General features: G+C 38.3%; 1 protein-coding gene across 22 annotated transcripts in view; it reads right to left on the bottom strand.

Moving 5' to 3' along the window:
- LOC119658683 (TLD domain-containing protein 2) overlaps nucleotides 1-27,800 on the bottom strand; it is a 357,611-nt gene that overhangs the window by 18,330 nt on the left and 311,481 nt on the right. Inside the window, exon 1 of one of the 22 annotated variants that reach the window (XM_038066262.1) lies at nucleotides 13,046-13,762. The exons of the other annotated variants lie outside the window; for them this stretch is intronic. Coding sequence (XP_037922190.1) covers nucleotides 13,046-13,249 — 204 coding nt within the window. The 5' untranslated portion in view covers nucleotides 13,250-13,762. Of the gene's footprint in view, nucleotides 1-13,045; nucleotides 13,763-27,800 lie in introns of those variants that run through there. 22 annotated transcript variants of the gene reach the window in all.

The following is a 27,800-nucleotide window of genomic DNA, read 5'->3' as shown; positions in this document are numbered from 1 at the left end:
ACTAGATATAATAAGGATGTAGAAACAATTGGAACGGTGGCGGTAATCGTAACAGTTCCTCTTTAGGTTGATTTCATTTTTTTTTTGTGAAATATTTAGATAACAATTCGAAAACCGGACATGCATGCTCGGCGCTTCAGGTATCAAAAATTCCATTTCGATGTAGTACTGACATTTTATCTCGTGAGGAGTAGTAATTGAATGCGAAAGGGACTTTCCCGTATGGTGCTTAACATTAAAATCTATATTATTGCATTTTACGGATCTAGGATGAACTTCGTATTAAATTTTCAAAATATAATAATACACAGTTATTAGTCCTCCCCTTTGGAACCAATGTCAAAACCAATACCTGCTTTTGCTTTTTAACTTGACCCTCTAGGAAGTGTTTTGTTTGGCTCGGTTTTTATTTTTAGTTCACTTCTTGAGATATGGCTTTTGATGTCAAAGAGAACCTTCCTCCTTTCTACCACAACATCGTTTACCCAGAAACGTTGAAAGTGCCTTTGTTGTGAACAACAGGCGTACATCTAATATAAACTTCAAAACGAAAAAGCAAAGTGGTCCCGGTTTCGTTTCCGCCTTTCTGACTGAAACGATATTATCTCTTGTATTTCTCTTCTTTTCCTTTAGATTCTGTCTCGTTCACAAGTGGGGTCAGCTCACCGTGTTCGGTTGCGCCATTTTGCTCTGTCAAAAGCCTTATCTGAATGCAGTCACGAGACTTTCAGATCACCATCTAGCGTATCAGGCCTTCGTTGTTTCGACCGGCCTTTTGATTGTTTTTCATCGACTTCGATGTTCAGTTCTCTGTTGTGCTATTTCTACCAATATGGTCAACTAAACGTGAGAGACAGCGTGTGGACAAGTTGCGGTACTGGAAATTTAGGGAGTGCAGCACTGCTAGATTACGGGCTTGAGGGAAAATGGATCACCTGCTTTGGATGCAACCCGATAAATTGTTCGCCAGCGGTAATGTGCAATTTCCAGTAGTGATCCCACCGATGAACTTCCAGAAAGTGTGGACTCGTTTGTAGATAGGAACTGTAGAAATTTCATGTAAATTTAGTTCGGGCATAGATAACTTCTTTTTCCGAGGCGCTCTTTAAGACAAATTTGAGCTATATTAAACTTGTATCAACTTCTCCTCTTCCTCTCCTCAGTGAAATTCTAAAGCAAAGTGGAAGTCCTAAGGCCGCGAGATTATTGTTTGGAGATTCCCCTTTCCTGGTCGAATAAAAAGAATAGGTAGCTACCAGAACAGAAAAGATCTACTTAGGATAACGTTTGATACAGAATGGTGTCTTTAGTTGCAGACCGCATTTTACAGAAGTAAGCTTTCACGGCCCAAGAAAATACTACTTAGATGTATGTGGACGTGTTTGAGGAGAATGTATCCTTCATTAAGCTCTTGGATATCTTCAATTCAAAGCAAGAGGAGGAAGAGCAACTACCAAAAAATAATATCAGTGACAGAAAGCCGACATGTGACGTGTCCTTGGACTGACAAAGAGACTCGTAATTTAAGCATCACTATTAAAGAAACCATTGCAGAGTTGATTTTCTTATTTGCTTTCACCATTAGATAAATTTATTTACAGGAAATTGCAGGTATTAATGCAAATATAAAAAAAAAGTAAATATAAAAGTCAAAAGAAGTCTAGACACTTTTTATTTGTTCCCAACTGCACTTAGTTCTATTTGCCTCGTGGAATTCATTTAGTTGTTACAAGCACCAATTATACGTCCATTTTCAGATAAACTACAAGGCGACCACTTAGCTTGTGGAGAATATTCGTACTTGAGTCTGTAAATAGCTCTCCGTATGCCTTTTAATTGAAACTGAGTTTGACGTAATACGATCCATACTTCGAATGATCTTTTCTGCATATATTCTTAATGATATAAATATAACATTTAAGATGCTCTCAGCATGAAATGCATGACTTTCATTATTGTCCATGGATGGAGCTGTATTGTAATGCGTCTGATGGAAAGACATGCACAATTACTTTTTGAGGAGACGGATTGCAATATTTTTTTTTTCCAAAAAAAAGTTGATTTAGGAATTGAGCATCCTTGACTCTACCTAATTGAATTTTTTTGACTTTGACTTTGGAAATACTATTATTTGGCAAGAAAAGTCGAGCCAAGAATGAACAGTATCGAATTGGCTGGAAATAACCACGACGTAACTGAAAATCTGGTGAAAACCGATATATTAAATTAATTTGTTGAACGCAGAAAGTTAAAGGCATTCTTCGGAGCTCCCAGATAAGCGAATATAGCCGTGCAAGGTGTCAAAAGTCTTAGTTCTTCACAAAGCAAGTTTCAGATTTGACATCAGTTCCAAGGTAGGAGAGTGTGAGGTCAAAAATTACAAACTTAAGCTGAGGCCGGACTCATCTTCGAAAACTGCCCAAAGAAAGAATTGAAAAACAACCATGATAATGCGTCTATAAATCTGGGCCTCAAAATATACTATAACTTATACCTTATATCTCTTCAAATTAGATTAATAACAGTGTACTAAAATATTGTCGAATTTCACATGACCGGACCGTCCTTAACTTCATAATTGGATTACAAAAACCTAAAAGACAATACAGGACATAACATTGGAAAGTTTGAAGAGAATCGTACTATTACAATATACATATACCATATGGATGCCATTTACGTCTTGGTGAGGTCCAATTACTTGAAATGCATTTCAGCACCCCCAAACGCCTCCACGCCTGCTCTACTATTCTGCACCAAATACCCTTGACGCGACCCACTCGTCGGCCATCTTGGGAGAGTGGATTCCACTGCATAGCATAACCGGCAATGCAATTGTCGCCCCTCCTTAATGTGTGATGCCACTTCCGCTTTCCGATCGAAATGTGTATGAGTGTCAGGCATGCGCGACGAGTTCTCCACTTGTAATAATGTCAGGCCAGCGTATAATCAACAGGCCAGTGTACTCGATAGTACGACACAGACAGGTGTTGGCAAAGGCTTGAAGCTTTTGAGTACTAATGGGGGTCATTTTACATGTGCTACTCCCATATACAATACAACCTAGAAAAAACACTAACACAGAACAATTTCAGCTTGATCTTGTCTTGAGATAACTGCATTTTCAACAAGGCGTAAAAGCCGAAAGCGAATCTAGCGCTGCATGGGGCAACATCCAGTTCGGTGCCACCGTCAGCACAAACCACGCCTCCTAGTAATACAAATTAATAGACAGCTTCGATGTTCTGCCCACTAATGTTACTATTGTTTACAAAGTTGTAATAAGTCAAAGTGATGTATTTTCTGTTGTACTCTGTAGCATAGATGATATGCGTTTCCTAGTCTTACCAGGGGCACCCTCTTCCGTCCACTAGCCAATGCCCTTGGATTAATACTTTTTTTGTAAAATAATAAATATCAGGAGATACTTTGTTCTGGACAATCCCTGTCACCGCTAAACCCCATCTCATTGAAAAGAGAAAAGATTTTGTTACCAGAATGATGTGCCCGCTTTGACTAGATTCCGGGAGAAACAATGCCTGACTTCCATTTTCGAAGAATTTGAGGTTTGACATGTTAAAGGGGAAGGAAAGGAAGGAAATATTTTAACGACACATGCATTCCAACTCAAATGTGAGGCAATCCATTGAGATTAGAATACAATTTACGGATTTGATACTATTGATATTGAGAACAACCTCAAAAACTTCTGCCATCTACTATCTTTTTGCAGGGCAAAACGAAACTAAGCCATCCATAACTTGTTAAAATCATGTTGTCACCATAAAGAGATGAAAATTCACCCTGGAGCCAGTCTGTTGTACGGAGCTTGATAGAATCACATTCTATTCATTATATTCCGCAGAATAATTGGCAGAAACGGAACACTGCCATGCTATCTATGTCTACCATTCAAAAATGAACTCGATAACTCGCTCAATTACACGCAACACCGTTGAAAAAGTAATTTCAACAAATAAATACCGAGTGCATAGCGAGCATCGTTTTTTATTCTGTTGATTATGCCGGTGTTTGCTTTTTGTACTTGCAGCTATTAGGCAAAACGGTGTGATAGTATCGCGATATCAGATTCAAATGGAAATGTTCACCTAAACGAGAAAGTGTGTGCCCAGCAGATAGAATTTCCATTTTTCCAGGTTGCATAATTCAAACATGACCATATCGATGACGACAATCACTTGTGGGATTATATGAGAGTTAAAGTTGGTTCTTTGCATATTTGATCATGAAAGCATGCAGGTAAAACTTAAGGGGATATTTTTATTATTTTATAGAAATAATTTTGTTTGTGGAAATTTATTTTCCTGAAGCTATTGCAGTTTCAACGGTGTAGTGAGTGGGTTTAATTTCAGGCTCTTTATCGCGTTTCCCTAGCTTCGAGTCCCGATAGTTGTGCATGTGCTCGTCTACCTGTATATATCTGCCCTGAATTCCACAATGGAACGTAGGAACTAATTCCAATATGGAATTCTGGCCGATTTGTCTTCAAGACAGTATTTAAGGTTTAACAATTTTGAAGAACAAAGACCCTAATTTAATTTTATTTAGTCCATCCATGAAGAATGCTGCAGACGTGTAGCACTGATAAAGGGAATAAGTCGCTTCCAAAAAATCGGTACATATATGCAAATAAAAAAAAAATAGTAGCGAAAAAGCAAAAACCGTCTAATTATTTCAAATAATTTAATCGCTAAAAACACTGCAAGAACAGATACAATATGAAGCTTAGCGATAATTATGGGACGAATAAGTGACAGGTGCGACGTATAAGTGACACTCATGACTCCATGGCTTCCATTTACAGATTGAGCTTACGAGAAACCCAAACAGATTGTGAAGTCAAATTTTCAGTTTATTGATCAAAAAAGGTACCACTACCATATTCCGTAAATTTTCTAAGTCAAAGACAGCTCTGAACAAGTTAGAACATTGGTGAGCGCTCAGGCCAGTAATAAGTAAACATCGGCTTTGTCTGGGATTTCAATCGCCTGAAAAGGAAACTTGAACTGAAGTGGTCAACATGACAAAGACCGAAAATAATATATCGAGAATGACAGTAAATATTCCACCCTTGGGTGCCTTTCACAACTCAAGAATGTATAAAAAGTATAGGACAAACGGTTTCGTCCAGGGCAGAGTCAACTCGTCAGACGCTGCCTCACCTCTGCCCTGGGAGCAGCGTGACCGTGAGTGGAAGATGGAAAACGCTCCTTTATATATTTGTAAAAACATACCAAGGGCGCGAATTATATCCAATTGAAACCGCCAATAGTTTGAGTCTAAGCTAGGCCCCAAACGAGGGATCCGTGGGCCAAAAAGACGTGAGAATAAGTTACTCTCCATTTGGTCCGACATTACGAAGCTACAGAAGGAGTCTCCGACAGGAAGGACTTTACAACGATGAACTCGTCAACGACAACGGAATAACGATTTGCGCATTTTCTCACGGCACGTGCGCTCCCTGTATCATACTTGGACATTTGGAGAATTCGGTATCGCGACAAAATTGGTAAGATTAAAGGCAAGATCTATGATAGAAAAAGAAAACGAAGCAAATCCTCCCTGAGATGGAGCGATGGCGTAGATCAGGAAGGCAGACAGCTTTTAGGGATATCGAATTGGTAGACCTCAACGCAAAACCGGGTGTCTGGAGTTCCTTACTAAGGCACACCTAGACCGGATATCGTTGTTGCGCCGTTGATGATGATTCATTAGTCCATGAAGCAAAAAAAGCAGTCCATGAAACAGAAAAAGGAGTCCACGAAGCAAAAAAAAGTGTCCCTCTGGTCCGGCAACAAGTGAATGTACCCTTAGGACCTCTCAATTCTTAAACAAAAATATAGCTCTGCTTTGGCCGACTTCGGCCTTAAATCGAATCGTATTCAGGACGAAACCCATGTCGTGTTTGTGGATCTACATATATAAGGGGCAAATAACAGCTTGAAAGCACTTTTGATCACGCAGCTCCCAGGGCAGAATTGTGGCAGTGCCTGATGAGTACCTCTACCCTGGATTAAATCACATGCCGTCTTTTTTAATCAGAATCACTTAAAAAAATACGACTAGTTGAACGATAAACTTTGAAGATGTAGCTTTCTAGTAGAGCATATTTTAATGACGTATTCAAAGATGACAGAATTATATTATTTGACTTATTCCATGAAGCGATGCCATTGAAACACAAAGGGCAACTTTATAGACCCAAATAAAGCGAAAGTGTGAAGACTTGGACGATTAGGCTGAAATCTGCATGTAATGAAACGTGACCATTCTATCAGACCGAGAATCGAAGTAGATTACTAATATTTGCATATGCAAATGAGATACACAAAACCAGAGCTTCACTAAAGCAATATTTTCCTAAGATTTAATATATATTACAAGGAATCATTTGACAACGCCATATCAAATACTGATTTCTAATAATAAATTTCAATATTGCACCACATCGGTATTTTCTCAGTCATTTATCGTCGTTATTAGTTCATACTCGTTTTGGGAATTGCTCCGCATAAAATGTTGAATTTGTGATAAAGCATGACACGGTCTATAACAATACAAGCATTGTTTGGAAAAAGTATTATCAAGTGTTAATTAGTATGAAACGTGAAAATAGCCGAAACTTATCACATTTGGTATTCAGAGGTATCGAAGCGTAACTAATACGGAGGACAGGACAGGTCTGGTGCGTATGGTTCATTCTTATACAAATATAGACAATTATAAAAAAAATAGGTTGGCGAGCTAACATTAGATTAGAGGGTAAAATAAGAAACAATTTATAATATCCATAGATTAGATACCATTAGAGTTTGAAAAGGCTATCCCTTGGTGATGCAAAGTGCCTATTGTTGAATGCGCGCCTTTCAGTTTGTTGATTGTCATAGCGCTAGGGGTCTCGTTCGAGAATGGGACTAAAGTTTTGTCTCAACACAATTCAATAACGATCATGCGTTGAAAGAGTGTGGATTTTACTTTTGCCATTGAGACTAACTTTTCAAGCAGATCTGTGATCGCAATCCAGAGCGCCTTTCGCAATCACAATTTAGCCAGCATGGCCCCTGTTCCGGACCGGAAATCAATTAGTACATGGATTACAAAGTTCAAAAAAACTGCAACGAAGATCACCTAAGAAAATTAAGGCAGTGAGAGCTTCAATGTTGCGACCACCACGGCATCCTGTGTAGAAACATACCTCTGCTATTGGACTTTTCGATGGCTCTGTGAGGAGAATTCTCCATGATGATCTTCATTTTCATCCTTACAATTTGGCGATTTTACAGGACCTTTCTGTATGTGACTTCAATTCTCGAATGAACACGGGTAATGTTCCCCTCGAAGTCGCTCCTGAGGGCGCTAGGGGTTGTAGTGATGAAGCCCATTCCCATTTGTGCGATCCGTCAACAAACAAAACATGCACTACTGAGCGTTTGCATTAACCTTAAAGTCACAATATGAGGTACAATGTCCTTAGCTGGAATTATTGGTCTCTAGTGCTTTGAGGAAAATGAAATCGCAATGACCATGAATTGGGACCAGACATGAGTTGCCTTTGCCCTGGACGAGACCGTCAGCTAACCTTTTGTTTTTTTTTTAACTTGGGTGTTTAACTCAAAACGAAACGTCCGTGGAGCACAAGAGAGGAAGTCAGTTGCTTCCCAAGTGGTCCAGTTGGTCATCAAGTGGGTGCGGATTCAGGACTCCCTGCATCCTCAACAACAAATGTTACAGGACTTTTTCCCACGGCTAGATGAGTTTGACATTTAATTCCAACAAGTCGGTGCAAGACGACCACACATTCCAAGAGCATCAATGGATATATTGAGAGAACACTTCTCAGAGCGCTTCATCTCAATTAGGGGCGATTTTTGAAATCCTGTGTTTATGTGAACCATCCAAGGACCCGACTATAAAAGACAATGAAAGGTTTCTTGGGGTAATTTGAGACGAAGATATCGCATTGAACTGATGGCGTGACACGTTTTGATCACGTCCGAAATGAGGATATTCGCGATCGATATGGGGTTGCACCGATCGTAGAAAAACTGCGAGTGAGGCGTTTTCGATGGTATGGTCACGTAATTCGCGCTAACGAGAATTCACTTGCCAATATTGGTCGGAACAACGAAGTTAACGGTAAGCGACCAAAAGCCCGGCCGAAACAACCGTGGCTTGATACGACTCGCGATTGCATCATGATAAAATAAAACGCCGAAACCGATCACGACGAGCCAAGCCCCCCACAAAACCTTAAAAGGGTACAATATTTAATGAGAAAAGGAATGGAATACAATCGAGTAAATCCTGAAGTATTAGCAAATTTGGCGTACGGTTCATTTTATGATAGAAAAGGTGTGAAATGAAAAGCATGATTGAAGTAAAAAGATTTTAGTGTGGTAGCTTACGCCTGAGGGGATATGCCATCCAATCTAGATTTCAATTTGAATCCATGCAGCATATTTGATATAGGTATGTATCTATAAGAGGCGAATCAAAAATAAAATCTGTCCAGGTGCGAATGCATGGACATTTCAATGATCTCCACTTTGAACCTAAAACACTAATTAGAACAACTCCCTCCCCCATCAATGATAACTTTATGGACTCAACTTTACGATTCCAATTTCAATATTACACTTATGAATATAAAATCAAGTTCCTCATTATATCATTGTGTAAAACATTTAGTGTCATCTGCATAGAGTGACAAATGTACGCCATTAGCATGCCTACATGCACAATAACATTATTCATTTTGGTACCGCTTAACGCCATCTCGCCCCAGGGTAAACATATCGTGAATTGTTTATGAAATTACTAAAAAATGATTAATATAAACTCTGGCGTTTATCTTTTTATTTAGCATTTTGCGGATAATAATACTTTTTGAGTATAAAGTCACAAATTTAGATTGTTATGCACAAAAGAAGCACATATTTAAGGGGATAATCTCAGAAATAGCAAATACAATATGTGAAATCATTATTGATATGACGCAATTTTTTACATTACATTCAAACTAGATACAAATGACGGTTGAATAGATTATCTGAAATTTATCTGAATTGCAATGTTTTGAGGTCAAATACCTGGTCGTGACTTTTGAGGGTTATGGCTATAGCTTAGAGTTTAAGCTTCCCCAAATATCCAACACCCAATTCTCTTCCCCAATCTTTATTAAAACTTCGATACGGACCCATAACTCCAGATAGCTTAACAATTATTTATTTTTTTGCATGGACGATTTGACGATTTCTTTGGTAAAGATCCTTGATTTGAGTCACAGGGCCCACTGCCAATTTCTTTGTAATTTCCTAATTACTAATTATTGGTAGCCAAAGATTAAACCAAGAAATTTTACGGCTTTTGGTTCTCCGCTTACCTCTATTGAATCACTATTCTAATATATCGAGAAGCCTCCGATTACGTCCTGGAAGACAACAAATCCTACAAAAAAAAACACATCCGCGCCGTCAAGCTAAAATTCGAAGAAAGGAAGAAAATGTTCCAAATGAGATGTGATAAAACAAAGGACAAGTTTTCCATGTGAAAAAATCGGCTACATAGTACGTGAGAATCTTACTCATGCCTCAATTAGAGCATGTTCCAAAACCTAAACTAGAGCATGATTCAAAGAACAAAGGACGAAAGAATAACAAGGCTGATTTGATCGAATAAACCTATAGTCAATGTTTGGAAGGCCACTAGACATTTTTTTAATGCAATAAATCCTTACCGAAAAATAAAACAACCTTTTGAAGATTTTTCACCGTAATGGTCTCTAAACAAGTACCGACAGTCAACACATTATGAAAGAGAACATTTCCTTTAACTGGCTAATTTTAACAGTAGAATTAGTCAATATATTTGATTCCGTAAACGAAACAAACAATCACTAATGACTGCCAAATAATTCTTACCCGCCTAATGCTGTTTTTTTTTGTAGTAGACCATACGTCCAGTACCCAGTTACTCATCGACACCGAATTGATCTCTCTTTTTTCACTCCACTTTTAATGAAGAAAAAGAAAAGTATGAAAATGTAGTATTTTCACAACAAACTTAAAAAACTATGCGAAAACAGGTAATGCACTGCAAGATGGTGAACTTCTTCTTGTTGAAAAGATATAAGATAAAAATATTATAAGACCTGTTTGCTCTTCTTTAATGTCTTTCGAGGTTTCGGCACGTTTGGATCGATTACTCCATTTATCTCACTCATAGACTTGATCTGGGTGTACTCGGAAGGGTCTCAGATCACCATCTAAAGCCCGACATCCACGTACAGTTCGGCCTGTGGGTTACACCGGAAGAGCCCGGAATGCACCCGCTCACCAGTTGAACTGAATGCACCATCCACGTACCGGCAAGCCGCAACATCATTAGTTCAACTCTGGACGTGAAAGGTGTTGAGTTGAGAATTTTAGATATTTTTAAGTATAAGTATTTACCAAAAATGCTCACCAGGGATTAGGATGCCCAGAAAATTCTCGTCTACAACCTAAATAAATATAAAATCATCGCTTACAACTTAAAAAAAAGTCTGGCCGGTTGACAGAATCAATTTTCGTTCGATTACCGGCCGCTAAACGGTCAAAACAGACGTTACGACCAAATGCGGACTCTTCAGGCGTAACTGACAGGCAAAACTGTACGTGGATGGCGGACTTAACGTATGAAACCATCGTTGTTTCGAAGGCCCTTTAGACTTTTCTTATCAACTTCGAGATCAATCTTGGCTAGAAAGTTCTCACACACGACATGCAAAATACATAACTATACCATCGAAGAAGCCTCTCTTTCAACTGTCAGAACCATAGAGAGCGAACGACAGTGCGGTCATTGGAATTTCGGTCACTAATTCATCCGAATTACGGTGATGGGCGGTAAAGCAATTTCATAGTGCAGTTCATCTAGGTCAGAGATACTTAAGTCGTTTAGCTCTCAGCAAGTCGCTACCACTGACATTAAGGATACCTGTTTCAATGGGCTCCACTGTCAAAAACTCTGTTTTGTACAGGCTCAGTAGGAGACTGCGCTGCGTAATGGGATGACTCCCATTGGCAATAAATTGTGTAGAATGTTTTGAGATACATCACCCACACACGACATCATGTTCCGGACGACGAGGGTCCATAATAAGAAAATGGCTACTTTCTTGATGAAAACCCACAGAGATGCAAAGCAATTTTGATCTGGCTTTCACCAGATCGTGGTAGAGCAATTTAACCTGGCAAGGCATACTAGACAATTTTAGCTGGAAAGCTTATCGGGGGGAACGATTTCGATGAATTCTCGTCTTGACTAACCGACCCCTCCACCCTTGAAAAAAGTGGAATTTTTATAGATCATCATGGAAAAGTTTAAATTTTCAACCCTACCCCAAAAGGAAAAAAAATGGGCAAGAAATGTAAGAGAAATGGGAAAATTTAGCATATTTAACGTCATTAAAGAAAGTGACCGCCATCTCCTCTCAAAATGGGCGATTATTTTCCCGTCATAGCCATAGGGGGTTTAACTTTGAAATTCATCTCCACAGAAGGAGCGGGAGAATATAAAGGGAATGGGAAGTCCTCTCTCTGAAGCCCCGTTGAAAACTCGCGGCATTCGCGCCTCCCTCCATCAAAAATGATGGCACTTCAAATAAGGGGTATTTTGACATTATCATGGTAAAGTTTGATTTGCCAGCCCCCCTCCCTGACAACGAGGGTATACAGGAGGAAGAGAAAGATTTGAGCGATCATCACGCGTGAAAAAGTTATGGTGCTCGGGGGTATAAAAGAGCAACCTTTTTTCTTCTTTTGTATACTTTCTTTACCTCGTTCGTGGGTGGGTTTGGCAAATAAATCTTAACCGTGAACTCAACCCCCCATTTGAAGCGCCAGGATATTTCATGAGGAAGGGGACGATCGCCGAAATTTCTCAACGAGGTTACGAAAATTGAAACTGATTAATTTAAATATGAAAATTCAATATCAATATTCAATATTCGTTAGATATACTAAATATTATATGACTACATGGACATCACTTCTAGAAGAAAATAAATCGGAATATCAAAAGCTGGGTGCTTCGAGTATAAAGGTTTTGTGTTCATCTTCTGTGAAAAATTTCCTATGCATGTTTTTTGATTCGTACATAATTCAAAATTCAAAATATTCCTTGATATTATCAAACTCCAACCGCGTCATTCATACGAGTTCACTTTATATGATGATGACGTCATATACATTTTAGAGTACAATAAATTCACGTGAAATACAAAATACGCTATTATTAACTTCACTTGAGCAGATATCGGAATGGTATATATTTTGAGGCCTAGACTTGGTGTGGGTGCACCATTGTGCATCTTTTTTAGATTTTTCGATTGGATAGGTTCTGAGAACGAGACCTGGTACACTTTTTCAGAAACACATTTTGAGCCCTCAATCCCCTACGTTTCACCTGCTATATATAAATAGTAAATATATAAATAAGATCAATTTCGAAAAGTACTAATTGAGCTCTTTCATTTAATACCCCACATGATCATATTCTGAGAAAAAAAGTGTTTTACCCCCGTTTCAAATGGATGAGGAGCACCCCCTTGAACCTACCGCAAAATGGCGACACTTGCTATATGTAAAGGGATTTTACATACATACATACAATGAGGTGTTTGCCATTTGTCAAAACTTCAGTTGGTCATATGCAGAAGTCAGCATTTACAAAGATTTTTTGCCTTGTAGTTTGCAAAAATCTTTATTATTTTTTTAATGAAATATGAAATACCCTCAGAAAGCAAGACCTAATTTTCAAGAGAGCACTGAGGACGTTTTCCATGAAAAGCAATACCAATCTATCAGAATACATTATCTCTACTTCAAATTTGTTTTTCCAGACTCAATGCAACCTTCAAAACATCTATGCACGACATATTTCAGATTCTTCCTTATCAACAAGCCTTAATTACCTCATTACGCCAATTAAAAACATTTATGCATATTTTATTAGCTAATCAACAAATTAGTAGCTGCTTTACCGTCTTGTGTAGCTTTTCCGTTTCGTCCAAGCGACTTTCCACGTTATCATCGTGCGTAAGAGGCGGGGTTGAGGGCCTGCTCCGACTTTGTTTCCACCGGTGCGGTAGAATTCGACGGCCCCACTGCAAGTAGAGCACGTGACCCCAACGGCTGGCTGCGAAATACGCGGCTACCAGAACCACCAGCCCATAAAGTGGCCACATGGCGAGGCGTCAACAAACAATATCAAAAATAGATCCAAAATCTTGGAGCTCTTGGAGAGTCGCCTGAATGACTCAATCAGAAGCAGAACTGGTAACTTGAACTTGGGAGCTTTTCGCCGCAGAATATTGTCTTTGCTCCCCAAATTCGCCTCGTTCTATGCGCCGGCTCGTGTTTAGTCAGACTCTCGCCGATTCTCTCTCTAGCCGGGCTCTCGCTAAATGAACACTAAACTAAAATGTCAACAAGTTTCCACAGTTTTCGTGTATGGATATTGGAGCAGTTTTGTCACATGACTGTGTTCGGGTTTTCAGAGATTTTCAAATGTTCAACTTTCACTTGGATCAAGGCGAGATATTGCCGCGATGCACCATTGCGGATGTAAAACAAAACTTGCCGATTATGTCAAATCATCACTGCACTGTTCCTTCTTTGTGTATTTATCTCCACACCTTCTCAAACACAAACACGACATCCAAAATCGATGACAACAGACGAGTGAACTGAAAAACTACACTGAAAACCGAGAGAGGTATCCCCCGGGGTTGGAGAATACGGCGAAGATGTGCGTATATGTATGCAGAGTACCAGAAGGAGCGAAACAGTGCTTCAACTTAGCTCAATGGAGCCATGTGGGAGCTAGAATGCGGTTGGAGAGCCAAGGAATTTCAGACCGTCATTCCATGGTTGGGGACACACAGTAGAGGCATTGCATTACCGGCGCCCAGAAAACAACTTACAGTCAAAATATTGAACTTGGAGTTGAGATATAATTTGCATTTCGCAGTACCAGACTTATCGTTTGCACAGCATTAACTTTGCAATGACCAAGATTCACTGAAAAAGAAGACAACTACTCCACGAAATATCGATATCTTACCAATAAAAGTATGTTTTTGGCAACAATGGAAAAATTAGTTTGCTTTTACTGAACAAAATCAAGCAAGACAAATGACAGACGTTATAATGGATTCTGCTGAAGAAAGCAGCAAATGGCTCAGCGAAGTACGTATTCGGAAAAAAAGAATACATTCCCCCATTTTAGAGAAACAGGAAATTTTTACTTTCAAATTCTGACTCAAATGGAGCATTTCCTAGTAGTTTCCTACACAGAATCATTAGCGGCATAAGCCAGTCTAAGTAACGAGCTCATTCAATTGACAAATGGAGATGTTATCGGCGATATACATATCAGGCAAAGTGATGAGTTCTATTCCTGAAACACTGGCGATTCAGTGTATCCTCAAAAACGTACCAGTACATATGATACTATTTGAAAATGGTTAGAAGGACCACAATTCTTGTAAACATTTTGTATCTAGCGCGCCTATCATCACCTCAAGCCAAAAACTACATATCTAACCAATTAAAACGAAAGTATCGGGCAATCCAATAGCTTTTGATAGTGCTATCAAATCGATTGATGCCATACCGCGCTTGAAGTATTGTTCGAGAGATATTTAAATCGCTCAGTTCTGTCAATGGCAATAACCTGCCAAGAAAGTACTAATCGAGACCTTTCATTTGATACCCTACACGATTATATCCGGTGAAAAAATTTTTAAATCCCTCCTTTGCATGTATTTAAACTCCTCCTACATTTATGTCACTAGCTGTATGCGTGGGATTTCATAGTTGGCTTTTGCCCACCAAATTTCATTCGGATCGGTTGCCGTTTTGGAGAAAAGTGCGTGTGACAGACAGACAGACAGTGAATCGATTTTAATAAGGGTTTGTTTTACACAAAACCTTAAAAACGAGCCTGACTTCACGTGGCGAAAAATTGTAATTAGGGACGCATCATGCGGCATTATAAACCCATCAGCTGTACAACATGCCACACTAATGCCACTTTCGACAGCTTGCTCAGAAATAAATCTATGACTTCAGCGATAAGCTAACGACAGACAATATACCGCGAATTCCAACGGTGACAATTATCACACATTAAAAAAGCCCACCACGAGAAAACTATAAAATCAACTGAAATAGAAAACGGAAGAAAATTTCACATATTTTCTGAAAAACTTGTCACCGACTTCCACTTTCAACTATTCAGATTCAGATATTTCCAAGAGCCTAGAAATTGTCTTAAATAATAATGCTTCCCAAAGAAGCTGAAGATCCAACATTTGTGGCATCCTACAGACTTAGGTATAAATCGATTTCCCATTTTTCCGAAAATTACACTTTACAACCTTATACTTCCGGGTTCTGCGAGAAGGAATCATCGAGCAGATTCATCATCATCAAACGTATATAATCATCATCAACGGCGCAACAACCAGTATCCGGTCTAGGCCTGCCTTAATAAGGCACTCCAGACATCCCGGTTTTGCGCCGAGGTCCACCAATTCGATATCCTTAAAAGCTATCTGGCGTCCTGGCCTACGCCATCGCTCCATCTTAGGCAGGGTCTGCCTCGTCTTCTTTTTCTACCATACATATTGCCCTTATAGACTTCCCGGGTGGGATCATCCTCATGCATACGGATAAAGTGACCCACCCACCGTAACCTATTGAGCCGGATTTTATCCACAACCTGACGGTCATGGTATCGCTCATAGATTTCGTCATTGTGTAGGCTACGGAATCGTCCATACTCATGTAGGGAGCGAAAAATTCTTCGGAGGATTCTTCTCTCGAACGCGGCCAAGAGTTCCCAATTTTTCTTGCTAAGAACCCAAGTTTCCGAGGAATACATAATGTAAGCAGAAATAGGCTCTGTTGACTGACAACAACCGTACGCGGATTTCATCATCGTAGCTGTTATCGGTTGTGATTTTCGACCCTAGATAGGAGAAATTGTCAAGGGTCTCAAAGTTGTATTCTCCTATCCTTATTCTTCCTGTTTGACCAGTGCGGTTTGATATTGTTGGTTGGTTCGTTTTCGGTGCTGACGTTGCTACCATATATTTTGTCTTGCCTTCATTGATGTGCAGCCCAAGATCTCGCGCCGATTACGGCCTGCTCGATCTGGATGAAGGCAGTTTGTACGTCTTGGGTGGTTCTTCCCATGATGTCGATATCGTCAGCATAGGCCAGTAGTTGGGTGGACTTAAAGAGGATCGTACCTCTTGCATTTACCTCAGCATCACGGATCACTTTCCCTAGGGCCAGGTTAAAGAGGACGCATGATAGGGCATCCCCTTGTCGTAGACCGTTATTGATATCGAATGATCTTGAGAGAGATCCTGCTGCTTTTATCTGACCTCGCACATTGGTCAGGGTCAGCCTAGTCAGTCTTATTAATTTCATCAGGATACCGAATTCTCTCATGGCCGTGTACAGTTTTACCTTACCGTATGTTTTCGAAAGAAGAAAAATGTTCGGCTATCTTTGTAGGCAAAGCAAAGATTTAGCAAGATGGTTTTATCTTCCAAATGAAGCAAAAGTTTCTCTCAAACGCTCGTTAACGCTTTTGCCATCCTACCATACTATAGTAGAATATTCCTTATCGAATGCATAAATTTCACATCAGCAATGTTGTCAGCGTCCTATAATGATTAATATGGATTGGAGATAGTCAAGCACCATCTTGGTTAGCCAGAGTCGATCCAGAGTGGACCTAAATAATTGGTGTAATTAACCATGAAGGTCCTCCCACAAATACGGAAGCTTCCTTGAAGTGTCCTGATTACACGCACTTGACACCTCCAGGCCATAAAAATGGAGAACGCCCATTGGTGCGGTTCATAAACATCGGAGGCAGAAGAAGCATCGATTGGATATGATCCTTCGTGAATCTTCCGTCTCGATTGCGGCCCTCGAATCTCTGAACACCACAATAAACATTAGTCCAGTAAATGTCGAACGCACATATGTGATAAACTGAAAAAAGGTTTACATAGTATGGTGTCTTTGAATCGTTACTGGGAATCAAAAGTAAACTCTTTTTGAGAATCTCCAGTAGAAAAAATCATATGTAGACCCAGGCGCATCATGCAAATCGACCGTAAGATGAAATCGCCTTGATAGGAAGACGATGCACTCTGTTTGGTAGTACTACAAGAGCGCGGTCTCTTATGACCTGTTAAAGCTCGGCGCAATAGTTATTACTAGCCGCTAACAACAACCATTGGATTATTCGAACCATCCTGCTTGAAGACGACCAAAATACCAAAAGATCCATGGTTCGTCAAATTCGAAACAAGAGTTCTGCTCCATGCCGGTTACTGACCAAATTTGCTTCCTTCCGATTAAACCTTGTTTGCATTGCTAAGTCACACACTCGCTGAGCAGCGCTTTGCCTCGTGGAAAAATCTGAAAAAATGACTCATTGAATAGTCCTCGGCGAAGGGAGAGTATTTTTTCTGGCGTGGTATCCACGAATCGCCCGAAAGACAAGGAAAATGTGTAACTAGCAGTGGTGCATGCTTTGAATAAACTTGATGTCCTGACTCCCAAATAGACACTCTTTCTTCATATGGTGGCTACTCCACTGCCCACTGACACTCATCGAGAGAAAACAAGGAAAACTTTTTAAGTCTTAGATGTCAGGTTCTACATAAATGGTGTGGTCTGGCTCAAGTCAGTGTGGTATGGGCATTTTAATATCAGATTGAAAGTGACACTCAAACAACATAATTCACGACAATGCTTTTTCCATTATGGTAATTATGCGACAGAAACTTTATTTCAATCTTTTCTTAGCCCTAAATTGTAGAGTAAACTTGTCAACGTCAATAAAACGCGAAGAGAAGCAAAGATGGAATTGTGAATAATTCCTCTGGTAGGTCTTAAGCGGGACGAAACTAATGGCAAGTCTACAGAAGAACGCAATTTTTTTTTCTTTTTCGCGAAAACCAGGGGCAAGAGGAAAGCTATTCCTGAGATATGAATTGAGCACCTGGTTATAATTACACAACCTTGATCAAAAGGTTCCCAAAATTACCACCGTGCGGCTCTCCTACTGATCCAATTTGAGTTGTACCTTTTAGTAAGATTGCTATCTAACATTCTTTCTAAATTTTAGCATAATAGTTCAGCAGTTATGAAAGTGATGATGTTTTCAGAACATCTGTCTGTGAGCATCTTTTCGCTTTTTTAGTTGAATTAAATGAATTAAATTTACAACGAGTTGGTATTAAATTTTACCTTAAGAATGGATTCAATGGTGCACGGAATTTGAAAATGTTATTCAATTGAAAGTGTTTCGCCAATCACACTCGAGCAAAAACAGTAGCTTACCAGTAGGATTAAAGGTTCAGAAGTAGTCGGGATAAAGAACGCATTGACAGATCGGACAGTGAAGAGGGAGTATTATTTGGACGTTATGAAATGCAAAGCGGAAAACAATTCGTCAAAAGGTATTGTGGGCAAAAGTAGTGAATTTCCCACCACGATAATGCACCGCCGAATAATGCCGTCATTATTCGCGAATTTTTCATCAAACACGCAACATCCACTGAGCTCATCTGCTTTGTGTGTTGGTTGTTCATCCCAGGACTTACAGACAGTCTCTTCATTATTATCGTTATTTTGCCCTCATGTTGTTTCCAATGAGGCTATGTTTTATTTATCATCACATTTGATGTAGCGACAGTGAAGCAGCGAAGCAAGCACCGAACAAACACAAACATCCATGACGACCGAAATTCGAGCCTAGAATAACGAATTCAAGAAGGGGACGCTCAACCAACGAACTACTGATGATTTTCCTCCTTACGATTTTTTTCTTTTCAATCGAGTCAAAAAACCACTACAGGAACCCACCCAAGAACAAAATTAGATCAAACACTGGAATAAGTGCGTGTGACAATGTCGATTTTGATAAATAATCTAAAATTTTAAATTTACCCATTCGCATTAACTACAAGAAACTGATCCTGCCAGTCCTCATGGTTTCCTACAAAAGGGTAGACGATCTGGTCACCTATATATTGATGAAATTTATGAGCGATACCACGAACGTTTGATTACAGATAGAATTCGCCGCAAAAGGCTGCGGTGGGGAGGTCAGTCATCTAATCCATGTGGAAAAGGACGTCCATCGTGGAAAATCTACAGCGGTATGATAGAAAAAGGAAAAGTAGTAGACCCTGCCTCAGATGGAGCAATAGTTTAGATCCACAAAAAGTATTGACTAAAAAAAAATTTCTGAAATTCAAATACGATCTGAAAATGAAAACAAAAATTTGTGCAAAAAAAAAAAAAATAGCAGCAATAGGACAATAAAGCAAGCCTAACAAGACTGCTAATAAAACCCTTCCGATTAGCAAGAAAGACAGATTGTTTGACAGTTCACCACCATTACCATCAATTTTAAAAATATTTGGAAATCCAGATATCGTCGCCAATGCGGAAGACCATCTCTTATGCTAATTTATGGACCATACGTTCTATTTCTAATATTATTCGGTATAAATGATAGATAATGTCCATAAAATCACCATCTGATCAAAGCCTCCAAAGATCACACACAATCACCTCAAATATTTTACAGCGCATTTGCATAATTCATTTCTTGTTTGGGGCACGTCGAAATTATATCGAATTGAACATCAAATGACGTCAGAAATCTTTTTGTTCGCATTCCTCATAAACTTGTGTCTTACAAGAAGCTTCAAAGTAAAAAAAAACCTGGTGGGTAGGAGAACGGCATGCCCAGTTTTTTCAACGTTTCTGTTACCTTTTAAGGTTTTGTGTTTCTAGCGCGTTTATTCGAAATTTTGGAACCTGGGCAATGGATAGATATGTGTTTCTGCAAATATTTTTCTTCGTAGGGTTTAAAATGAAAGGTAATAATTAAGGAATTACAAAGGTGACTCTTCTATTATAGTTTTGTTGCGTTCGCTTTTCTCACTGGTCCCGAAGGGTACACCTTCTCAGGTTTCTCCCAATTTCCCGGCAGGATCTTTTACGAAAAGGTACATCTCAACTAAAATTAGCTTCTTGGTGCGGACTCAAATGGTAGCCCCCAGGACACATTTTATGGCATCTGATAATTAATGGAGATGCTTGGCGAGTTATTGTTAGCTCGGATTTTTCATTTTTTCATCGCAATTCAATCTTTGTTAAGAACCTAGCGAAACATTGATAGTTTCCGATAGCGTCAGGTATCCCATTGGGAACTCTAAAAGAAACAAGTGTAGACGTACGCTTATTTGTTGAAATGAAGTTTGGAGGTAGTATAGTGGCATATCAGCACTTGTTGATAGAGGGCTGCCGTTAGGTACCCTTCTTGTCTTTAGCAGTAGGCGTAAGCCTTTTTCCCAGTCATCAGTAGTGATATGGGCTCACATAGCTCGGCCCTTGTGGTAGAGAAAAATCGCCTTGGAAAAGCTTTCGTTGATACACAAGGAAATGGAAGATAGAATTGATTTAAGTGAGTTTAAACAATTCACTGAAAGAAAGGTTCACAGTATAATTTACGATGATGATTGTGGCATCTTATGAGAGCATTTGAAAAAATCGCTGCTATATAAAAATGGGTACTAAATATAAGGTATAAAATGTTTGCTATATCTTAAATTCAACTTTCAGATTATTTTCGATCCAGAGAATTGGACTGCTTATTCAGCTAACCATAGTAACGGCAAAAATAGGATCTCTTTCCGGGTAAACTGATACCTAATAAGATATCCTGAATGTGGATTGCTACATAAGTGGGGAATTATGTGTATTGCATTTGATTATATTTGGTGTTGCATAATAGACAGGACTAATATTTGGCCCATGGTTTTTCTTTTCTGGTATAGGCTTAGTAGTCGGAGCATAGAGATTGACTGATACCAAACGAAAGCAGAAATAAGAGATGATGAAGATACACGTTATATGGATGGGGCCTTTAAATTAAAAGATGGCTCCATTTGTTACGAACATATGGTCAATGCTATGGTTTAATGCATACATTATTTTTCTCTAGCAATCTTTCAGAAGTAAATTGGTTCACTGCCTAAATTCCAGTCATATGACTGAGTGACAAGATCCCTTAACAATTTCAAATTTTGAATATAAAAGTGAACATGCGTCGAATCTCAGCAAAGTTGATCCATCCTTTGATAACAGTCGAGCGGAAGGAGCATCGAGTGTATCGTTTTCTAGAAGCTCTTTCAACGAATCATAATATGTAACCAAATCTGGGTATTTAGATATGACTTTGAAAAATGAATAGTGAAGGAATTCCATCCGAAATAAAGCGAATCCCAAATCCGAAAAAAAAGAACTCCCCCCTTCCAAAAAAACGCGACAGACGCCTCAACATCATAGCCATAGTCCTTTTGGCAACTTCGATAGAATCGTTTCCCCTGAATTTCTACCTCAAGGGAAAATACTCCGCTAATACAAGAGTTTTCGACATGCTATATGAAAAAGCATTGGTTTTCCAAATTGAAATATGTGCTCAAAGGACATAATTTTGATACCAATAAAGAACATCAACATCCGCCACCTATGGGATGCCAAAAGAAACTTTCTAAGGGCGCAGGAAAACATCGCTGGAATTAGTGTATTCTCCAGAGGGAGGAGACACTTTGAAGGACACAAAGACCAAACAGATTGAAAATGCACTATTTACAAACTAAGATGACTGCTCCAAAGAAAGTACCGCTGAAGAAATTTTCCTAGGCGTTTCAAATCGCCTATTTTTCCCGGTAATGTTCAAATAAGTTAACAGGCCTTGATTATATATATATAAGAAATCTTTTAAAAAAAAAGCGAGTTGGTAGGCACAATTTTTTCATAAAACCAATCATAAAAGTGTAATTCCCAAAAAGAAGGAAATATGTATTTGGTCTATAATTTGCAGACGGGTAAAGAATCTATAATAAAAACGTACAGTTGAGGTACTGCTTACGATCAGGGATCAAATGAATAAAAAAATATGTAGACCACGTTTTCTTTTACTAATCTGCTCCTCTTAGATTTTCCACGTTGAAAAAGAGAGAACTGGTTTCCGAAATATAGGTTTTTGCAATACAAAATAACAAATACACCAATGAAAGGAAACGACATATCTTACAGTAACTTCACTACTTGCTTAGAATATCGTCAGCCCCGAACCTTAGCAAAGAGAAACATATACATATATGTGAAACAAGTCGGGAAACCGGAAGCTGGGCGCTTCACGTATGAAAGGTTTTGTTTGCTTCTTCTGTGAGTACATTTAACTGTAGAACTATCCCAGTTGTACGTAGCCCGTTATGTATATGCATTTAAAATGTCTGACTACCCACTTTAGTGTGATATTGATATTCAGTTGCAGTCAATTTACACGGTAAAGTCAACTTTGAGCTACTGTAACTTTGTTACTAATAGTATCATTTTGATCAAACTTGGGGATATTATGATTCATATTATATTTTATATTACTACCAACTGTTATAACTCTGGGATACACTTAAGGGGGGTTTTACCCAATTTCCCTAAAAATATGGTAATATACCATTATTTACTTAATTTGAACGGATATCGATATGGAGAGTTCATGATTTTCTTGAGATTTTTCGGTTGGGTAGTTTCTGAGAATGGGTCCGTTAAAGAAATCATCACTTTCGACCCCTCCCACTCCCCGCCTTTATGATAAATCTCAAAACTAAGACCGGCTTCGGAAAGTACTAATCGATCATTTGATACCCCACATGACTATATTCGCTGAAAAAAATTTTTACACCCCGCTTTTACTTGTATGAGAACTTTGTTACGAGAGATAATTACAAAACCCTACACCTATGAAGTGCGCACCTTTCGTTTCCAACTAGTCGTTCTATTTTCTCCTATCAACATTTTTAACATGTTAAGACATACAGCATTCAGGTATCAATGCCTATGCGGAAAACCAGGTAAACGAGTGATATAAAATAATTGTAAATATTATGCATATTTGCTGCTGACATCGGAGTTTTCTTTTTTCGTTTTTTTCATATATTTATGTCCATTTGTATGTAAGTACCAGCCGTGGTATGGAGAGATCTACGGCGTACGCCACTAGTGCTAAGAATGGATGAACCAAAACATGAAAATCAACTTGTCGACATTGTTATTGTGTTTTACATTCGTTCGTTAACAAATTAATTTCCAGACTATGTATCAAATTGCAACAAATTGTTTGTGGTACCCTGACGAGTTGTCCGATTGTTATGATGACCGGTTGATATTAAATAATACGTCAAAGCCTTCACATTCATTCATATTTGCCGGCTTTAATTAATAGCCAACAATGCAAAAAAAGCAAAGAAGGAGTAATTACTGAAATAAATTTTAATAGCATGGTTCGTCCGCAATTCGTTTTTATTAGGCATTCAGTTTGTGTTTATTTTGGCCGCAGGACTCGTTTTGAAGAAATCATTGAATTAATTCGATTCATGTGATAAAGCAATGAAAACATTTTAGGCTACGATAAAGAATTATGAAATAGAGAATGCTACAATAACAAATGATTAATTACAAACTACTTGAGAAAATTTGGACTGATAATGCCGTCACAGCGAATTTAGGGGTCAATTAGATAATGTGAGCGAAAGCTTCAAACTTATGCTGAATTTAAATTTTTTTAATTAAGAGACAACTAGAGAGTTTATGGCGAAAATATTGGGGTCAACAAAGGGGATGTATTGCAATTCTCACAAGATTTTGTGAAAATAACCGACTTGAATTTCTGGTTACAACTTTTGGAGGCTAATTAGAAAGGTCTTTCCTGAAAACAAGTTTAAATTGGCGCCATAGATTCGATCTTCGTCTAACCTCCTTGGAGTGGTGATAGTATTTTTTATCGAGTTAAATAAATTTTTAAATTTCAGCGTATATAAACATTATAATCTGCAATAAACAATTTATATACTGATTGCCAAAAATTCGATGTCCAACAAATTAAGACAGGTATCATATTCCTAAAATTAATTCAGAGTTTTGTCAAATGAGCGGAAGAAAAAACAACGAATAAGTAGAAACTGGTTTGGCTTGCTATCAATCTAAAATTTGAAAATCATTCTATAGTCTGTTTGTTGCATAAATACTTAAAAGAATCTACGTATTGTATCTACGCCGTGACGGATCCCTGGCGCACCAGGAATGTAATTGATCACGGTGGTTCCGATATTACGACTCATTACCAAATTGACGAAAAAGTCAACACTCGTGCTCTTCATACTGAAAAGAGTACATTTAGGATATATTTTGGTGGTGCAAATCAAAAGAAACTACAAATAGATATTTCTCTCTTATAGATTAGGCAAAACAAAGGTAGAACAGCGTTAACTACAATGCTGTTCCAACCAAAGGAAGTTAACGTGACGTTAGATACCACCGTGCCAAATTACCATAACTTGTTCTTAAAACATAATTACATTTATTCTCTACACAATCTCAATTAATTTTCTTCATATATATGAGCGCGAATATTCTAATGAGGTATATCAAGTAAATTTCAAGAATAGGAACTTAGCCCTAGAATTGATTGTCTATAGGCGTGGACGCGGAACGGAAGGAAGCCATCAAGAAGAATTTTACTCAAAGTTAAACCCCAAACAAATCTTAGGTGAGACATCCAGCTGATTTCCAAAATAAGAAATGACTCTCTATCATCAACTCTTTCAGATAAACATGACGATAATTTATATTTTGCTACCCGCACTCACTACTTAATTTCCAAAAACCATTTTCTTTTCACCCCTGTCTGTCTGGCTGCCTGTCTGTAACACGCACTTTTCTCAGAAACGGTTATACTGATTGACACAAAATTTGGTGGGAAAGTGGGAACTGTGTGCGCACCCGGATGCAGTGAGTTACATCATTCCATGAATGATCATTCCATGTAGAACATACGGGGGTCTTCATACATGTCAAAGGGGAATTTTCATTTTTTTCACCAAATATAGTCATGTGGGGTATCAAATGACAGGTCTCGATTAGTATTATTCAATGCTCGCATCAATTCTGACATTTAATACACAAGGGGAGAGGGCGGAGGTTAGAAAATGGTCATTTCTTTCATGGACCAATTCTCAGAACCTATTCAACCGAAAAATCTGAAAAAAATCACGAAGCTGGTACTATTCGGTGCATAAGCTCCGAAATACCCTCCATATCGATATCTGTTCAAATAGATTTAGTAACGGTATGTTAATTAACTGCATAACTCCCTTAAGGCTATCCTAAAATAATTAAAATTCGGAGTAATATAGGTATAAGGTATAAAACATGATCCCAACAAGTTTGGTGGAGATCGCACTATTGGTAACAAAGTTATAGTAGGTCAAAGCTGTCGATTCAGTGCAAAAAATGAAACTTTGAATGTCGGTATCACACTAAAGTAAATATTCTGACATAATATATGCATATAAATTGCGTGCTAGGCACAAATGGAAATATTTTATAAAAGAAATACACAAAACTCTTCATACTTGAAGTGTCGAGCTTCCGGTTTCCCAACTTGTTTCTACTTTTTTTCAAGTGTTTAATGGGGGAAAAATATACAAATGAACACACACAATGAAATAATAAGTGTCATTTCGACCCCCTTGCTCATTATCGATTTACTGATTTGAAACGCACGAATGATATTCTGGTCATCCGAATTTAGCAATTATTTGAGAAATCAGAAGACTATAAAATTGTGCTAGCAAATCAAAGATGTGTGTGATAGTTTAGACTATCATAAGGCATTGTATGCGCCATTTTGCATGAATATTTGTCCATGACGTATTTCTGTTTGAAGTGGGCGCTGCATTTCTTCACAGTCGATCAAAAACAGCAACAGATTAACGATTCAGAGTGCTATTTTGACCCGCTCCTGGGGTATGTGACAATGAATAAGCCATGGATTCATTACTATACTATGTTAAAAAGTCAAAATGACAGTGAGCTACGTGGCCATCGAAGGATGAAAACTATTCAAAATCACGAAAATGTAAATGTCAGCTGGCAGCATATTGACTTTCACACTAAAAGAGATACTTTCCTTAGAAAATAGGTTTTGTTTTTATTGATTTTTCATACCTAAAATTCAGATAATTACATTGTTTTGATCATAGTTCCGTTATTATTCATCGTACGGACTTATGTCGTACCTAACTTGAAAGATGCTCTCAAGCACTTAAAAAAAAAATCACTTCAATTTCCACTAAAAATTTACTGGTTTTGCGTTATTTAACCTTGAAAGTGTGAACTTTTCGTTTAGTCATTACGAATTTAGATTTGACCCATTACGAATTTAGGTTTTCGCTTTACATCATTTCTACATAAGACGCATGGTTTTCGAGTTATTTGCCAAAAACCATTTGACAATCTGCATTTTTTCAATGAACATAAATAACTCGACAACTACTACTTATACGAAAAATTTTCATAAAACATTTTTTGCGCCGAAGTAGCCATTTCATCGATTTCTTAGATTATTTCGACAAAAAAGAGAAGCGCACAACTTTTGTTTCTTATGATACCCTCTATTCCCAACCCAAATTACATGTTAATTGGCCTTGACTGAAAGAATTCGGAGCTCCAATGGTTGGGTTGGGTAGTTTCGGAGAACGGATCCGAGACAAAAATGACTACTTTGCAAGCCCCATACTTCCGCCTTCATAAATAGCGTCAAAATTAATACCGATTTCGAAAACCACTAATTTGATATACCAGGGTATATATTCGTTGACAAAAAAAATTCACCCCCACTTTTGCATGTATTTTTAGAAATCAAACCACAAAGTTTAAACAAGTCAGGAAACTCGTCACTTCAGATATGAAAGTTTTGCACGGAAAAGATAACTTTGAGCTACCAAAATATCAGTAAAAGTTCCATTCTGATCAGACTTGGGGGTTTCTAGTCAATCTCCCACAAAATATGGCAATATACTATTAATAACTTAATTTTGAGATATATCGATATGAAGAGTAGGCCTAGACAACGTATAGAGGCAGTTTCATAAATTTTCAGGCTTTTCGGTTGGGTAGTTTTTAAATGGGCCCGTTAAAGAAATCATCACTTTCAACCCCCGCACTCCCTGCCTTTGGAATAAATGACATGGTTTATGATTTCGAAAAGTACTAATCCAGACCTTTTCATTCGGTGAAAAAAAATGTAAAACCTCTCTTGTTACATGTATGGGAACCAGGGGATAGTCTATCTAGTTCCTTGACGACATTTTGCGTGGGCGAGTTTATAGATACTATAATCTGCCGAGATTCTTTGCCGGGTTTGTGAATCCTAAGTAGACTTTTTATTCTTTGCAGTACAGAGTTAGGCATCCACCAAAGAAACTTATGAGGTCATCACCTGTAAGACTGTAAGATACACCACCTAAGTGGCAATTCTGACACTAGCAATGCGAATTACTTTTTCAAAGCCGATGGTATTTTACTATACTATTATATTGATGAGCCTGATCTTCGGTTAATCCTAAAGTGTCAATCTTGAATGAAAGCGCATCAATATTAGCAATTTCCGGTTATGAAGCGGACAAAAGTGTGGGATATGACAACATAGGCCTCAAGACAACCCACAAAATAAAACACTCAACAGAAAGCAAAAGGTGAAGAAAGTGACTGACCCGAATCATTAAGATACTGAAAGGAACTTGGATTTATGATAAAGTCTGACTTTTGCTTAAAATATCAATG

This window comes from Hermetia illucens, chromosome 6 (genome assembly GCF_905115235.1).
Source record: "Hermetia illucens chromosome 6, iHerIll2.2.curated.20191125, whole genome shotgun sequence".
Classification (NCBI taxonomy): Eukaryota; Metazoa; Arthropoda; class Insecta; order Diptera; family Stratiomyidae; genus Hermetia; species Hermetia illucens.
Note: the sequence above shows the minus strand (reverse complement) of the source record. Positions and strands in the feature narration are given on the sequence as shown.